At 32.6% G+C, this 18,103-nt stretch overlaps 1 protein-coding gene across 2 annotated transcripts; it reads left to right on the top strand.

Moving 5' to 3' along the window:
* Positions 1–325: 325 nt before the first annotated feature.
* Positions 326–10,587, top strand: LOC120086678 (histidine kinase 5). Of its 2 annotated transcripts, XM_039043432.1 has the most exons (13): positions 326–531; positions 1,135–2,055; positions 2,555–2,611; positions 2,768–2,995; positions 3,106–3,199; positions 3,292–3,498; positions 3,874–4,004; positions 4,418–4,467; positions 5,082–5,422; positions 5,514–5,617; positions 6,205–6,963; positions 7,803–7,961; positions 10,254–10,400. In XM_039043432.1, exons 2-13 carry the CDS (start codon positions 1,336–1,338, stop codon positions 10,398–10,400), a joined length of 2,997 nt encoding a protein of 998 aa, XP_038899360.1. In that variant the 5' UTR covers positions 326–531; positions 1,135–1,335. The 2 variants fall into 2 exon arrangements, with proteins under 2 accessions (XP_038899360.1, XP_038899361.1); XM_039043433.1 differs by lacking the exon at positions 326–531 and having other exon boundaries at positions 1,336–2,055; positions 10,254–10,587.
* The last annotated feature ends 7,516 nt before the right edge of the window (positions 10,588–18,103 follow it).

Below are 18,103 nucleotides of genomic sequence, written 5' to 3'. Positions count from 1 at the left end.
TGATTTCATTTTTTTTTACTTTCCCGGAAAATAGAGAGAGGATCACTCAGAAAATAGCAGAGAAAGCTGAGCAAGAAAACGCTGTGAAATTTGTTCTTGCTGTTCTTCAGGATTTTGCATTTGGAGCTTTAAAGAATTCAGTCGTTGCAAGAGGAATCATCAGAGACGATTTTATATAAAAATTGAGGGACAAAAAAGGTAATCGAAAAGGCCAAGAATTCTCTAATATTTTTGACCTCCAAATGCACATGGCTTCCTAGGCTTGTATTCTCTCTCTTTCGTTTTTCTCTTTTTCCGTCACATGCTTTCTATCTCTTGCATTCAATCACTTTCTCTTCTCTCTTGCGCGCGCAGTGGCTGGCTCTGATTTTTCTATTGTCATCAGAAACTTTTGATAAATATCGGTAAAGATTCCTCAGATCTACAGTTGAAGCCATTCACTGTTCTTCAGTTTTCGTTTCTTCCAGTGCTATTCAGACTTCGGAGGGAGGTTTTGGTGCTGTTTTGGCTTTTTGATATTGCGAATACGAGGTGAGCTTATTGAACTCTAGTCCGTCGTTTTCTTTTCTGATTGTGAAGCACGATCCGATTACTCGTGTGTGCTGCAGTTCAATCCTCCTTATTCGTAAATGTGGCTTCCATCTACCTTATGACTTATCGCTTGCAGATTACTTCGGTTTTTCATTGTTCTGAAATCTGATCATCGTGAATCGGAATTCGAGTTCGGAGTCATCTTTCTACCTCTGTCCTTGGTTGTTTCACATTCGGAGATTTTGTTCTGAATTTGGAAGAGTTCCTTCGTTATCTCTCTGGATTTCCTTTCTATCTTGCAGTTCTGACCATCATCATCAGCTTAGCTGAGTATATAGTTTTTCAGGCTGGCATTTTGTTAATTTCTTAGTTTCTTGATGGAAGATGTGTATCTTCCGCTATGAAACCGAGAAATCTTTGCTATTCAATTAGTTAATCGTACGCTAGCTTCTATTTCTGATTAAATTCATTTTTGTAAAATTAGAAATCCAGGTCGTTTCAATCTGAAACTATTATATGTATAAATAGACTGATGTTAAATTTTTGTCTATAGATGCGAATTCGTGCAATGAATCAATTCCTTGAACTTTTCTGCCTATGTAGGACCTGCTCTGTAACTACGCGCATCTACGACAGTCTCGAGGTTTTTCTCCTATTTATTTGATCGCACCGTCTTGTGGGCGTTGGATGGAACATGGATGCGTTAAGATGCACGCCGTATTACGGCCTCAAGGAATTTATCTGCAGTAGAATTGACTCATGTACTTTCATGTGCAATTTGGAAGTAATTCTTGAGTAATTGCCATGGTCTGCGAGATGGAGACTGGTGTTATTGAAGATATGGACATCGAAGCGGTTCCTTCTATGTGGCCTGAGGATGTTGGACCAGATGTTAGAAAGCAGTTCAACGTAGAAAGGCCAGGAGCAGATCAAGATATGCTGGAAGAAGTTAACATAATAGAGGAACCGACAATTGTTGATTTCAAGAGACTTATAGAGTTAACTAACTATACTGAGAAAGGATCTTCACAATTACAATACCTTGCAAAGCAGTGGGAGTATAAGCAAGCAAATGCTGTGCGTCTCCTTAAAGAAGAACTTGACATCCTAAGCAAGCAGAGGAAAGAAGTTGAGCTCAAGAAATTGAAAATATTAGAGGAACATCTTTTTGAGGAAGAAAGATATGCTGGTGATAAACGTCCAATTTCTATTTTGGAAGAAGCTTGTGATATATGGCAAGATATTCCAAGGAGGAAAACTGATTTTGTGGTTCAAAGTAAGAGAGTTGAAATTGATGCAGAGTATGATACAGTGACATACTGGAAGCAACGAGCCTTGGATCTGGAAAAGTTATTGGAAGCAAGTCTACAGCGAGAGCAGATGCTTGCCGAGAAGCTTAAGGAAAACATAAAAAATATTGAAAAGCAGTCCTCACCAGTTGAGGAGTTATCACAGATTCTTAAAAGAGCCGACAATTTCTTGCATTTTGTTCTACAGAATGCACCAGTTGTTTTTGGTCATCAGGTACTATTTAAACTGTATAATGTCAATCTTAGGATGTTGAGATTTCTGATACACTTGACCTCGTCGATTTGGACTTCAGTATAAGTAATTTAAATCTTTTCAGGGGCTTTTGCCATAGTCTCTAAAATAAACATATCCTTGGCTTAATAAAAAGTAGCATTACAAGCAAGGCAGCACCACTTTTCAAGTGTGTTGTGGATCCTTAGTTGTTTAATCAACAAAATTATTTTTGTTGGTCTTTCAGATTTTATTTAAATAGATAATCTCACTCGCAACATTAGTAGATCATAAGACACAACAAATGAAAGAAATGGTATAATAATGGCAAAGGTAACGTAATTTGTGCAGGCACTCAAGTACTTGACGTTGTAGATTCTTCATAGTTCTGCTGTATATAGTGAATTCATCTTTTGTTCCATGGTTAAGTTAACTGCATGCTGCAGTCATTCTTGTCTAAGTCACCCATAAAGAACTGACTTGGTGAATACTTGCATTTCAGGACAAAGAGTTGCGCTACCGATTTATCTACAATCATTTTCCAAGTTTGCAAGAAGAGGTAACCATTTCTTTCACAAACTAGGTTTGAAAGAATCCCGTTGACATGCTGTTGTCTGACTTAATCAACCTAACTCATTTGAGCAGGACAAACTATTACCTCTAGTTTTCTTTTTATTTGCTACTTATGTAATGCAAAGGGTATTCTTCTTCCCAGGATATTATAGGAAGAACAGACGTTGAAATTTTCAGTGGTGCTGGTGTTAAGGAATCTCAAGATTTCAAGAAAGAAGTTCTGGAGAAAGGGTTACCTGCAAAGAGGGAGATTCAGTTTGATACAGAATTATTTGGGCTGAAGACCTTTTTGATTTACGTTGAACCTGTCTTTAGCAAGGCTGGGGAGACAATTGGAATAAATTATATGGGAATGGACATAACTGATCAGGTGTTTAATTGCTTCAGTTTGTTTGTATAGAATTTCTTTCTCATTTTACATGTTAATCATTCATGTAAATAATGTATATTTTATCACATATCTCGTGCCTTTTACAAAAGGTTAAAAAACGAGAAAAGATGGCAAAGCTTCGTGAGGAGATTGCAGTACAAAAAGCCAAGGAATCAGAGCTGAACAAAACAATTCATATCACGGGTTAGTTTCTTCTTTCAATCTCTCTAGTCCTTAATTCCACTCAATTTGGAGTTTTCAAGTTCTCATTGTTTTTACTTTTCACATTCTTCCAGAGGAGACAATGCGAGCAAAGCAAATGCTAGCAACCATGTCACATGAAATTAGATCTCCACTGTCTGGAGTGGTTAGTATGGCTGAGATTCTGTCCACCACGAAACTTGATCGGGAGCAAAAACATCTGTTAGATGTTATGTTGTCTTCAGGAGACTTGGTGCTTCAACTTATAAACGATATCTTGGACCTTTCTAAGGTTGAATCAGGTCTGAATTTCTTTGCTTAGAACATGTTTTTAATTCTAGCATTTAAGCTACTTTCATGGATTCATTAGCGTGCAACAAAATATGATAATACTCTATTGTTACGTGGATTAGTGTCAATTTTGTTGCTCTGACATGTTATGATGTATATGGTTTCTCTTTAGGTTTTCCTTAGTCCACATGATATTTAGTAACAACTTGCAACGTGTAGTAAGAATACAAAGATGCAACTAGGTGTTTGTTTGGACTTGCTTATGCTCACAATTTCCTGTCACTTGTAGGATCTTTATGTAGTGGCATATTAGTGAGACCCTATATATCTTTTAACTTCAAGTATAGCTTGGTCAGCTATATGACAGTTTTGTCTCCGTTTATTAGGAGTAATGAAGTTGGAAGCTACAAAATTCCGTCCAAGAGAGGTTGTAAAACATGTGCTACAGACTGCTGCCGCATCATTGCGAAAATTCTTAGTTCTGGAGGGACGTATAGCAGATGATGTTCCTATAGAGGTGAGGGTTATTGATGAATATTAGAAGTTTTTAATCGATTAGTTGGATTTTGTATGCTGAATAGGCATCTGAATCACAATTAAAAATAGAGTTATAAGTAACATATGACATTTAATTTAACATGCAAGAGCAATCTAGGCTGGTGACATCATAAGGATAGTTTTATGCCTTGAACAGTGAGGTGGAAAGGGACATGTCTTGAAATGTGCATTATCAAAAAAATGTATGCATCCTATTCACTCCCCTCTTTCAGAAACCTTAGCCATGTAGCTTTGTAACATATTCACATATCATCCATTGATAGTCGACGAACCCATATAATTTTTTTGTAATCCCTGCCTATCTCTACCTTCTGTTACATGATCGCTTGTTTTAGATGTGTACACTGCCAATTAAACTATGCAACGTTTCAGGTCATTGGAGATGTTCTTAGGATCCGGCAAATCCTCACCAACTTGATCAGGTACTAAAGTTCTTAAAGATTTGATCAAAATCATATATGGACTGCATAACCTTTGCAGTTGAATTTAGTTCACAATTCAACTTCAAGGTAACCATAATACGCTAGGGAAGTTCGTTTTGCTCTAATAGATTTACTCCTCTTCCTTCTCTAATTCCTACCCTGTTCCTAGCAATTTTATAAACGTACCAACTGTTCTCTCGCTTTTCCGAAAAGATGAAACTAAGAAAGGCATCTTAGATGTTAGAATTGCCTAATTCGGGATATAAGTAATATACACACTTCTCTTGAAGAAGTAATTCATTTAGGCAGTGCGGTAATATGGTTGACCAATGTGACTGAAATCCTTGATAAACACATGCATAAATCACGGATAAGGCTATACTCAGAATATTCATATAGAATGGTTTATATAGTTGATAGAAAGAGCTCTAATGGTAACATGGATCAACACGTGGACATTGATTTCATAAAAGTGATACATTTTATGGATTTAATGATTAAGATTGATGCTGGCTTTATTAACCCACTATTACGACTAATGCAGAAAGAATTTAATGCTTTCATTCCTACATCATTAAATGATAGTCATCTAAATAGATAATTAAATGATGCAGCAACGCAATCAAGTTCACTCATCAAGGGAAGGTTGGAATTAACCTTTATGTGTTACCTTATCCACCCATTGGGACAGGAGAAGAATGCCATAAGAAATCAACTGCTGATAACTCAACAGTTCCGGTACATGGTTTGCAAGAAGGAACATGTCTTCCAGCCTCTCAGAATGGCTTGAGTGGCCAAAAACACGGCGACAGAAATAATTTGCATTGTGATGCACCAGGAACCCCAAGCAAGAGTGAAACCACAATGAATGGAAACAGAGAAAACAAATCTTGTTCAACTGAAACGACGGTATGGATATGCTGTGATGTATATGACACAGGAATTGGTATACCAGGTATGCTTGCCTATTTCTCTGATCATTGGAATATATTTGTTGCTCAATAATAGGTAGGATTCCTCATTGGATTTCTTTTGTAATGAATCAGAAAATGCGTTACCAACCCTTTTTAAGAGGTACATGCAAGCCAGTGCCGATCATGCTCGAAAGTATGGAGGGACTGGACTTGGGCTGGCAATATGCAAACAACTGGTAAACTGTTACTTCATGTTAAAATTTGCTTCTAGTTTGAGGGGGCATTACTTGTTGGGGGAAGGTAATAGTGATTATTGCATACGATACATCAAATCGACATTCCTACAGTCAAATTAGGTGGTTAAATGAGAATTGTTTACTGCTAGCCTTGAAGTTAAATTTTGCTTCAATTTTGAGATCATGGTAATTGTTGAGGGAAGGTAAATAGTGCATATGATTCATATAATTGACATTTTTTAGGAAGGTGATCAAATGAACAAGTTTTAATATGGGAATTGTATATGGTTCTCTTTAATAATGCATTGCATTGTGTACCTAATCTTGAAATGATCTCTCTTGATAGATGATTCTTTTACTTAGTACCATTTTGCTTAAATTCTCGCTAGAGAAACAGTGAGATTGGGAAATATTAATTAAGTGCTTGTTCTAGAAAAACTATGTGCTTCAAACAACATGCTTTTATTTGGCTAAAAGCACTTTTCACTGCTCCTAAAGTTTCAAACTTAACCTGACTTTTTTCTTGTCTTGCTTGGTTAGCCCAAACTTTCGTAACATCAAACTTTATGCACTTACTTTTGGAGCAGGTTGAATTGATGGGTGGTCATCTCACCGTTTCCAGCCGAGAGAACCATGGATCTACTTTTACATTTGTACTGCCATACAAGGTTTCAACCACATGTAGTCCTTCCGAAGATTCTGATGAGCTCTCAGACGAAGAGTCTACAAACGACGAAATGACTGAGGGCTTTTTCCAATTCCAACCTCACAGTTTCAGTTCGCTATCATCTTCTAATGGATCCACTAGGATCCCAAACTCATTGTTGCATACAACTGGGTATCCCACCTCAACCAAACTCAATGGCTTAGCTGAAGGTGGTCCTTATCCTATTACCTCAAACAACATCGATGCGCGTTACGCCAATGCCGCTGCTGTAACCTCAAGCGAATCACAATGCTCGTCAAGTCAGATAAACTCAAATCTTGATAACCAAAACCAACCAGACACAAATGCTCGGTTGCAAAATATCAGTGGCATGAATTCCCTTCCCAGATCAGAAACAACAAAGCAACAAGATAGACCGGAAAAACAAAGTAATAAACTTCAAAAAACAGAGCAGCGGAAAGAAAGATCCGATACAAGTAATCATTGCAGAAATAGTAGTTGTGGTTCTGAAGTAACAATGACATTGGAACCTAGAATTCTTCTTGTTGAGGATAATAAGACCAATATTATGGTGACTCAGTCTATGATGAAGAAGTTCGGCCAAAAAATTGACGTTGTAACCAACGGCATTGAAGCTGTTCGTGCAGTTCAAAGGCGTTCTTATGATCTCATTCTCATGGTATGTTCGCTTTGCAAGTCTAGAATCACATACTTTTTTAATTCAAAAAATTATTTTTCAGTGCTCCGAGAAACATGGTTTTATGCCTCTTCAACATACTATTTTTTTACCAAATGACAACAAAATTATATAATTTGAAAGGTTGTTTTTAAATATACGAAAATGGACTAGCTTATTTGCAAAATCAAAATGTCATTGTCTATCAAATTTTATCATTTAAAACAATTACCCATCAATTTTTTTACTTTTCTCAAATGACATACTTGTGTTAGCTTTGTTATTTTTGTAAATTTTATAATTTATTGCTATAAATATCATATCATATTATTGTTTTATTTTTATTTTCTGCAATTAACTAAGTCTTCAAGATTTTCGATGACATAATTTCATTTTGCTTCATAAGTGCATGCCATTTTCATTTCGATTTCAGAAGATTCTAGACTCCTGCTAGAAACATGTAGTCTTACTCTTAAATTCATATTAAAAGTATTTTTTCAGTTGTTTTTTTATATAGAATATATTAGGATAACTTTTTTTCATTATTAAATCTAGTTATTTTTGAAATTTTGGTGCTATATATATGTCATATATGTCGTGTTTTTATTTTGAGATTTCAGTCAATCACATTTGAAGTTGGAAGTAGTAGTGGGGACTAACTTGAAAGTGTTTATACATGCGTACAAGTTTTGTATCATCGTGGTATGTTATTTGTTAACTTCATAGAGAAAAACAAGGTGGTTAGAAATGGAATTGACATGTAGGGGTTTGAATAAAATATGTTGAAGAGGGAGGTTTTGGAAAGAAGGTTTTTATAAACGAGTGGGAAATGATAAATGCAGGATGTATTCATGCCAGTTATGGATGGGCTTGAAGCTACAAGGATAATACGATCATTTGAGGAAACAGGAAGCTGGGAGGCAGCTGTAAATGCTGGAATACACCCAACTACACCTTCTTGGATTCCTTCCTCCTCCCCCAACAGGATGCCCATCATTGCTGTCAGTACTTCCACTCTTCACTTTCCTTCCCTTATTTTATTTTATTCTATTCTATTTATTTTTAACAATAGCCTTCGTCATTCCTGAATAGATTTCGATAAATTAATTAAAGAAAAAACATTTGAACCTTTGGAAACTCAAATTAAATGGAAATAACACGTTAAAGTTTTCATTTTACAAAACTAATACCCTTTTGAAAATTTGTTCAAATAATTTTTCTTAGTGAATCTCAAACGAGATTGACCATTGAGATTTAGTTAAAAAATTTACTTTTTGTTTCTCTAGTTTATTGGTTGTTTTGGACCATCTCGATAATGGACAAATTATAGTGAGATTCTACTATTTTTTTCAAATTATCTAATCTTCCCATATAATCTTATATATTTTCAAATTTTTTTCAAATTCAGTTATCTTTACCAAATATTATATTAAAATCTTACGTAATTTTTCAAATCTTTAGCCAATTTCTAATTTACAAATCAATTTACTAATTGTCCAAATTTTTAGATCAATTTTTAATTTTTAAATTAATTTACCAATTATCCAAATGATCTTTTAAGTAATTATATTTTGAATTTTAAATTGGGAAAGATTAAATTTTTAAAAAATATATATAAAAAATATCAATATTAATCTTGGATAGGTTAACACCGAGATCGGTGAATTCTCGGATAGATTAATATCAAGGTTTTATATATTTTTCACATCTCATCTAATGTTTTTTTTTTTGCAAAATTTAATCTTTCCCAAATTTTAAAAATCAAAATGCAATCATCATTAGGTAAATTCATTTGGAACTTTAGAAATTTATATGATAGTGGAAAAAAAATTGGAGAAAATAATCAATCGATAACCAAATTTAGAAGTTTTGAAAAATTAATAACAATTTAATATAATATTTGATGAAGATAACCGATTTTGAAGAAAATTTGAAAATATATAAGATTTGGTATAAGATTTGGAAGATTACATAATATTTAGAAAAATTGGTAAAATCTTGGTGGGTGGAATGTGTACCAAGATGGCCCAAAATAATCTATAGGTTAGAAAAAGTAAATTTTTTAACTAAATCTTGAGATCGACCAATAAAAACTAGTTTAATAAATTTTCAAAAAACGTGCTAACTTTGAAAAGTGAAAACTTAAAGAATTATTTTTGATAATTTTCCAACATTAAATAATATTTCTATAATATTTTTACTGATATGCAACAAACTCTTAAATTGATATTACCTAGAATATAGGTTAAATTACAAAATTAGGTTCATGAACTTTCAAACGGTCTATGAACCACACACCTTTAACGTATTAAAAAAAATATTAATTGATATATTAGGTATGATATGTAAAATGTATAATAAGACTGACTTTTCAGTTTAGTGTTGAGTAGGCTTGTGAATTTTTTAAAACATTAAATAGCTCTCAAACAAGTCAAAAAGTCTATTTGACCTATTTGACACTGAATTAAAATTTTAAGGATCTGAATGTTAAAAACGAACATAACTCATTAGGATACACAATGTAGTAACCAAGAAATTTGAATCTCTCCATCTCTAATTGTACAATTAAAAAACCTAGACTAATTAAATAGACACAATTTTAAAAGTTTAAAACCTATTAGCATTTTTTAAATTAAGGGAACAAATAGACACAAATCAAGGTATTTTCACTTTTAATTTATTATTTTCATCTAGAATATAAGAATAAAAAATATTATTAAATTATTCAAGTCAATACCCTGTTAAATAATAAAAACTAAATATATTTAGATTTCTCTAGTTTACCAGGAAACACCTTTTAAATTTTAACCAAACTTAAAAAACCGACCCTGTTTGGTATTGATTTTTTTTTCTGGTTCTTTTAGAAAAATTAAGTCTACAAATACCTCTAGATTTCTTGCTTTGTTATCTGTTTATGTCCATATTTTTTAAAAATCAAACCAAAATTTGAAAACTAAAAAAAATAGCTTTTAAAAACTTATTTTTATGTTTAAAGAAAAATGCAAACTGTTGTTGGACAATTGGAGAAAAAAGACAATTTTTGAAAAAAAAAATAAAAATAAATAAATACCAAACGGGCCAAAGTAACAAGTTTTCAAACTTTACTTTGGCTGATGTTTAAAAGCTAACTATGATAAAGAAAAAACAGTTAACGGATATAAAAACAGTTAACGGATATATATATATATATATATATATATATATATATATATATATATATTCGTGGAAGAACATAATTAACTAGTAAATTAAGTGAAAAATAAGTAATGAAATGGCATTGTGTGTACCTGCAGATGACGGCGAATTCAATGTCAGAAAGTGCAGAAGAGTGTTATGAAAATGGGATGGACTCGTTCGTATCAAAGCCAATCACGTTCCAGAAGTTGAAAGAATGTCTTGAACGATATTTGCCACAGCCACAACCACAACCTCCCTTGTAAATTTGTATGCTTTGTTTCAGAGAAGGTAATGGTAGAAGAAATCAGTTCAGTAGGAAAGTTTTGTAATCTTCCTTTTCCCTCCCTTTTTTTTTTTTGGGTAAAGTAATGTAATCAGTGTAACATATGTTCTTACCCCTACTACTACCACCTGCCCAATTTGTAAATTGTACAGAAGAAAGCTGTCGTTCTTTCTCAGAGCAAATTTGTAATAAAGTTTTCACATTTTGCTTGCGTGAGAATTAGCTAAGCCACTAACCACCATAGCACATAGTTTTCTTCTTTTTGTTCCCCTAATAATTGGCGGGTGATCCAACTTACTTATGACCCTAACATCTCAATCAATCTAATACAACATTTGGCTAAAAACTTAAAACGCTATTGCTTCATCAAGGGACATTGATCTATTTCAGTCTAAATGGCTTTGATAATAAGAGTACTAAATCTTGTCATATCATAATAATAATAATAAGTATTAAATTCTAGGCTAAATTACCCAAAAAAAAAAAAGTGCAAACCCTTGAACTTTTCCGTTTGTTGAAACAATACTCATTCTTTCACAAAGTTGTAATATTAACTCATTAGTTCTTTTACAAACGTTTTGAAACTGCTCTTGAGAAATTTTATAACTTTAATGTAAATTGGGACTTAAAAATATGTCAGGATCGAGTTTGTTGCCAAATAGAATATAACTCAATTGACATAAGAGTTATTAGTAATCAGACTGCGGTTAAAAACAAGTGAGATTGTTGCTCAACCTCAACCAAGAGACTATAAAATCTTTCAATCAAATATTTACACCTCATAATAAATAATAAAATGGGTTCACACACATCTCTTATTGAGCACTAAAATCTTTAGTTTTCGTTGCTATATAATATTCATAAACCAAAAACTAAACCCACATTTCGTAACTTTTTGGTTTTTTTGTTTTTATTTTTGAAAATTAAGCTTATAGATACTACTTCTAAATCCAAATTTCTTCATAAGTTATCTACTTTTTATCGATAATTAAAATCCCAAACCAAAATTTGAAAAAAACGGGAGAGGGGGGAGGGGTTAAAAACTTGTTTCTGTTTTTAGAATTTGGCTAATAATTCATGAAAGATGCAAAAGAAATTGGGAGAAAATAGACTTAATTTCTAAAACAAAAAATCCGCAATGGTTACCAAACGAGATCCAAGTTGTTAATAAACGAGGTCTAAAATAGTAGATTATGCACCAAATAATACTTTTACATAGTGATGGTGAAATATCATTGAAAAATCAACTTGGATTAATGAGATCAATGATGTTGAAGAAATTGGCACAAAAGGAAGAGAAACAATCTCTTTTGAAGAAAGAAATTTTTATTTAGAAATATACAAGGATGAACCGTTAGAAATTACTCTTTCACTCTCAAGACACTCACTCACTTTTCTACATTAGCTCCCTAGCTTTTCTTGGCTCACATAGTCACACCTCCTATTTATAGACATGAGATCCTTTGAGCCTAAGTAAAAAGATTTTTCTAGGCTATTCTTGGATCCTACAAACATCCTAGATATTTAGATTATCTTTATCTAAAATAATTCTCTAGAATTCCTTGAATCTAAGAAAAACCCGGGGTATTTCTATATTTTTTCTTTTGAGATATTTATTTTACATATTACAATATGCCTCTAGAAAAAAAATCTAATTTACATTTTTATGTCATAATAGATACTTTAAGAATCTTCTAGATTAGTTAATGATGCTATATATATATATATATATATATATATATATATATATATTTAACACTCTTCCTCAACACTAACAGTTTTGGGTCGTTCAATCATCCCGAGCTGTTGTCGAAACCTTGTATGTTTGTTTGTTGGTAGCCCTTTGTGAATATATCTATAATTTGATCTTCTGTCTTTATTGGCTTCATCTCAATTTCCTCTTGAAGTACTTTTCTCTAATGAAGTGGTAATGTACCTCCACATGTTTGGTTCTTGCATGAAATACTGGATTTTCAGCTAAGTAAACTGCAAATTGATTGTTGCAGAAATCTTTGCCTTCTCGAAAATTTAGCTTATGTGGAATTTTTATTTTTTATTTTTTAAAAATAGCCAAATTCTAAAAATAAAAACAAGTTTTAAAAACTACTTTTTTTTAGACTTCAAAATTTGGTTTGATTTTTGAAAACTTGGTTAAAAAGTAATTAAGAAAGCAAATAATTTAGAGATGGAAGGGGTGTTTGTTGAACTTAATTTTCCAAAATTAGAAACAAAAAATCAAATGATTATCAAACTGGGCATAGATAAATAAAACTATAATACATTATATGTTATACTATAAAAAAGCCTCAATTAGTCTATAGCATGTGTTAGCAATCGAGAGTTTTGTTGTTAGAATCTCTCATCTCTATTGTACTATAAAACAAAAATTTAGATGGATATATTTGATTTTTGAAATTTGAATTCAGTTCTAATTTTTCACTAAACTTTTTTTTTTTCAAAGGATAAAGTTCAAAATTGAATTTCTAATGCATCTTTCTTTACTTCACATTTGGAGAGAAAAAAAACCTTCAGATTTGAAAAATGGAAGAAGAAGTGGTTGAGCGAGAGGAATGAGAAAAATGAGTGAAAGCATGGAGCTAAAACGAGAGAGTGAGAAAAACAAGCGATAAACTAAGTTTCTTTCCATTTATTTTTAAGTGGTAGAGCACTAGCGCAATTAACTTCTAGAGAGATGACTATTACTTGAAAAAAAAACATTTAAAACAGGGTGAGCTACTAACTCAGTGAGTGACTAAATTTAAAACATAAATCTCTTGTTTGAACTGGAAACTGGTAATTGAAAACTGAAACTGAAAACTAGCCAAGCAAACATTCGTGCGTAACTTTAAAACTTAATATTTCTAGAACATAACTAGTTTGATCCTTAGTTGAGAGTGACCCTCTTACTCAACTCCCAATACCTAGCCTCTTATCTAAGGGTGAACCCCCAATACCTAGCCTCTCTACTGTACTTAACTACTTTACTATTTAGCCGAGAGAATGAATCCTCTTTTCCAACTCTCCATATTCTTCTAGGGTAAGGTGTGTCGCCTTTGTCCATCACCTCATCCAATCTTTCTCATGCTATTCCAATTTAAGGTGTGTCATCTTTTCCATCACCTTACCTCATACTACTTTAGGTTAAGGTATGTCACCTTTGTTCATCACCTCACTTTGTCTTTCAAACATTTTGTTTAAAAAAATGGTCAAACATTAATATCCTTTCTATTTATTTCTTTTATTCTTTTAAATGGTCAAACATTAATGTCCCTTCCAAAATGGTCAAACTTCATTCATGATATAACTTTAACTCTTTACTTGACACGTGTTTGGGAAATCGTGGACCCCGTCCACGATTTAGCCTTAAGTCGTAGACCGGGTACACGATTTATTTGCTGAGTCAACACTCGTGGATTTCATTCACGATTTTACAATCCTATTTTTGACAATATTTTCAAACCTATTTTTTGCCAATAAATACTAAAATAAAATTATTTTAAAAAATCATTTTTTTTTAATATTTTGAAACCTGCTTCCTTCAAGTTTTGAAAGTTATGGGTTTGGGGTTAGTTAGGGGCAGTTTTGGTATATTTTTAATTGTTATTTTTATATTTAATTTCGTTATGCTATTTTCACAATTTAAAAAAACAATTTGCTATTTTTTAAAAATAAAGATTGAAAGTTGTTATATATCTTGACCGCACTAAATGAAATGAGATGAACTAAATCAAAATACTTGGGGTCAATATTGGGCTTGAGGACCTTCGGGCCATGGGTTTGTGTTGATGAGGTTGACCTCTAAGTAAAAATAAGTTGTTGAATGATAGCAAAAAAGAATATGTAAAAAATATAAGTATATGTATTTGGATTTTGTCATTTTGTTGGTTTCAGTCTAATTATTTTTATAGACTTGTATTACCATTTTCATCCTAAATTTACTATTATTAATTGCTCACAAACGAAGAAAAAAAAAAATACAGCTACAACTTAGAAATGATCACCTTTAAATTTTGCAATTGATCAAACAAATAAAGTTAAATTGTTCTCGAAACCCTACATAAACCCCTCATATGCTTTTGTGATTACTAATTTTATTTTGAAACTTTTTTATCCAATAATTCTATCAATCTTTGTTTGAATAAAATATAGATTACAAACTTTTTCTTTTATTTTTTAAAACTTTTCTTTCTTTCTTTGTTTCTTTTTTGAGCTATGAACAACAATTAACTTATTACATTTCTTGTAGAAATATGGATAAATAAAATTAGAAACTAAAGTGAAATCGAAACTTTTGATTCTAGCTAATTTTTCTCAATGAATTTCATTATCCTCTTCTTTTTTTTTCTTTCTATTGTTGCTCTATATTTTTACTATGTCATGAGTTCTTTTTTAATTAAATTTATCCCATCATCGTAACAACCAAGGGAATGTCACCACATTTCTTCAACGGTTTCACTTTCATTTTCTCTAAATTTGGAGGATCATCAGAGAACAAATCTATGTTTTTCACTAATTCTTGCTAGAAAATGTTCCAGGAATTTTTTTTTCATTTTATGGTTTTTTTTTTGTTATATGTTGCACACTTTTCAACTACATGCATATTTCTCGTCTAAATATTCTTAACACTCTTGATATGTGAATTCATTATGTATAACTATTGCATTTAATGTAGACAAAATAATTTTTTTTATATAATCAACAACCTTGCAACATACTTTAACAATCATTAGCCTTATAGTAGTCGAAACTGATTGTTGAAATTGATTATCGAAGATGATTTTTGCTAGAGTTTATAGTCGGACGTGGTTGTTGGAGTCTGAAGTTGATCACATGAAGGTGTATTGGAGTTGGTTGTCGAAGTTTGTCATCTGAGGTGGTTTTCAAATCCCGGAGTTGGTCGGACGAAAGTGGTCATCGAAGTAGATCATCGAATATGATTTTCGTTGAAGATTGTAGTCGGAGGTGACTGTCAGAGTCCGAAGTTAGTCATGTGAAGGTAGTATTAGAGTTGGTTGTCGGAGTTTATCATCGAAGGTGATTGTTGAAGCCTTGAGTTAGTTGTCAGAGTTGCTCATGTTGGAATTGGTGTCCTAAATCTCTTGTAATCTCGTAGTTTGTAAACATTATATAAATATATTGTTATTAATAAAATAAGTGTTATTTTATAAGCATATACTCAATCCAATAGACTAAGATCCTTGGTTATTTTACGTAATTTAAACAAGTATGTAGAGATATACAAGTGGATCTTGTTTAAATAATAACCTAAATAGTTTGTAGTAGATGGATAAGGTTGGGTACCTTATCCTTGTGACACTATGGATACGACTCGCTTTGTAGGTGTTACAAGTGTTGTAAAATGCTACAAATGATCTGATCCTGATCATTCATGTGGTGACATGTGAGTGGAGGTATCCTATACAAAGTGTTTGTATAAGATTGGATCACGAAATGATTAGCCTCTTTATATAATGCCGTTAATAATAGAGGCTTACATTTCACTAGGATGACCATAGATGACATGATCTGAATCCTAAGTGAGTTATGAACTCCTACTCATCAAGGTGGTCCTTTGATTTGTATGGGTAAAAGTGGTCAGATTGCCAACTTAATAAGCCTACCATTTTGAGGATTCGTCTGACTGAGGAGTTGGGAACACAGCTACACAAGACGGAATTCACTCATTCCCCAATGTCGGAGCAAGTAGATAAATTGCTCTCTTAATGGCTGATTCTGGGTCTTGAACATAGTGGTAACACCCTCTCCTGACCCAAAAGAGACTTGGTCATAATTGGACTATGACTTATTGTTCATTAGAGGAATCAATGGTAGTTAAGGAGTTAGGTGTAACTACAAGCGTAAAACGGTAATTTTGGCCCAACTGTACTTACGAGTAATTTGTAAAGGGTCATCGAACTGTTGATTGGTTGTATCCAATGGACAGAAATTTATCTGTAGTGCAAAGAGTGTAGCTGTCAATCTTTAATGAAATGACCAGTAGTTAATGGATGTTGGGTAATTTAATTAAAGAGTTTAATTAATTATCCAAGTACCGTTGAAGTTTCAATCTACAGGTCCATAAAATTCCCTCTGTAGCTCAACGGGGATTTAATTGAGAATTATTTTTGGATTAGTTTGAAATGTTCAAATTAATTGAAGGGATTAGTTATATATGATATAATTAATTAAATTAATTATATATGTGATATAATTAATATAATGTATTTGATACTTTATAATATAAGGTAATATGAGAGGTATTTGAATATGATTCAAATACTAATTATATGAATAAGATTCATGTAATTAAATTTAATATAAATATGATTTATATTAAATACCATAAATAAGTTGAGACGAATTAAATATTTGGATATGATTAAAATATTAATTATATGATTGAGATTCATATAGTTGAATTTAATATAAATGTGGTTTATATTAAATGTCATGTATTATTAAGAGAAATTAAAACTATAGGTTATGTTGTATTTGATGCAATATAAAACTATATGTTATATTTTATATTTGATATAACACACACACACATATATATATATACACTATTAATTTATTTTATTTTAAATTAATTTTAATTAAAGGGAGGGAGTTATAACTCCCTTCCCCCTAATCTCTTATCCATTACGTGATGTAGGGAAGATGAATGACTGTAATTCATCTTCCTCTATGAAATACTGAGAGAATAACTCTCTCTGGAAAACACTCACAAAGAAGAAAAAATCTCTCTCTTCCTCTTCATCTCCTTCATTTTGTCCAAAAATCCTAAGGCAGAGCCCACAACTCTTGCCTGATTCTCAACCCTAAGGAGAATATAGGAGGCTATGTTTGGTGGTGTTGCTTTATGAAGACCAGATCAAGATCTGTTCGTGGGAGATCTTGAAGAAGGTATTTTTCAAAGGTAATGTTTTTCCTCTCCTTTTTCTTTAGAAATTAGCGTGTTGTAAGTTAATTTAGAATGCATAATCCTTCTTTCTTTTTTGTTTTGTAATTCTGAATTTTCTGGAAAAACGAAAATTGGGATGATCCTCGCTTTGCGCTGCAGAAACTTCATTGGTTTTCCCTTAAGCTCATTCAAAGGTGATCATCGAAGGTGATTTTCATCAGAGTTTGTAATTGAAGGTGGATGTCAGAGCCTACGAAGGTGATTGTTGGAGTTAATAACGGGAAGGTAGTCGTCGGAATTGGGTCACCGGAGGTGATTTTCGGAGGCTAGAATTGGTTGCGTAAAAGTTTTCGGAGCTCGGAATTGGTCGCCAGAGTTGTCATCGGAGGTGGCTGTCAGAGTCAGGATTTTTGTTGTCGGAATTGTCATCGAAGATGGTTGTCAGAGCCCGAGATTGGTGGCCAAAGTTTTCATTAGAGGTGGTTGTTGAAGCTCGGAGTTAGTTCTCGGAGTCTGATAGTGGCTGATGGGTGGAGCCATTGAAAACATGAGAAGAAAAGAGAGTTTGGGCGAGTTAGGGTGAGTTGGGGCGAGTTGGTAAAATATACCAACTCAACTCCACCAACATTTAAAGTTGGTGGGCCAAATAATGAGTTGGTATATTATACCAACTCAACTTAACTCATGTTGGTGAGTCAAATACCCCCTTAAAAATTTGCCATTTATTAAACAAATAATGTTAAATTGTTCTCAAAACCTCACTTAATGTCCTTTTCAGC

Source organism: Benincasa hispida, chromosome 9 (assembly GCF_009727055.1).
Source record: "Benincasa hispida cultivar B227 chromosome 9, ASM972705v1, whole genome shotgun sequence".
NCBI lineage: Eukaryota > Viridiplantae > Streptophyta > Magnoliopsida > Cucurbitales > Cucurbitaceae > Benincasa > Benincasa hispida.
This window is presented reverse-complemented; position numbering and strand designations above follow the sequence as displayed.

Excerpts from the sequence above, each read along its gene's own strand:
- LOC120086678 (XM_039043433.1), top strand. The coding sequence starts at position 1,336 with ATGGTCTGCGAGATGGAGACTGGTGTTATTGAAGATATGGACATCGAA. Across the intron at positions 3,200-3,291 it reads CAAAACAATTCATATCACGG|AGGAGACAATGCGAGCAAAG; the intron begins GTTAGTTTCTTC and ends ACATTCTTCCAG. Across the intron at positions 5,618-6,204 it reads TGGCAATATGCAAACAACTG|GTTGAATTGATGGGTGGTCA; the intron begins GTAAACTGTTAC and ends CTTTTGGAGCAG.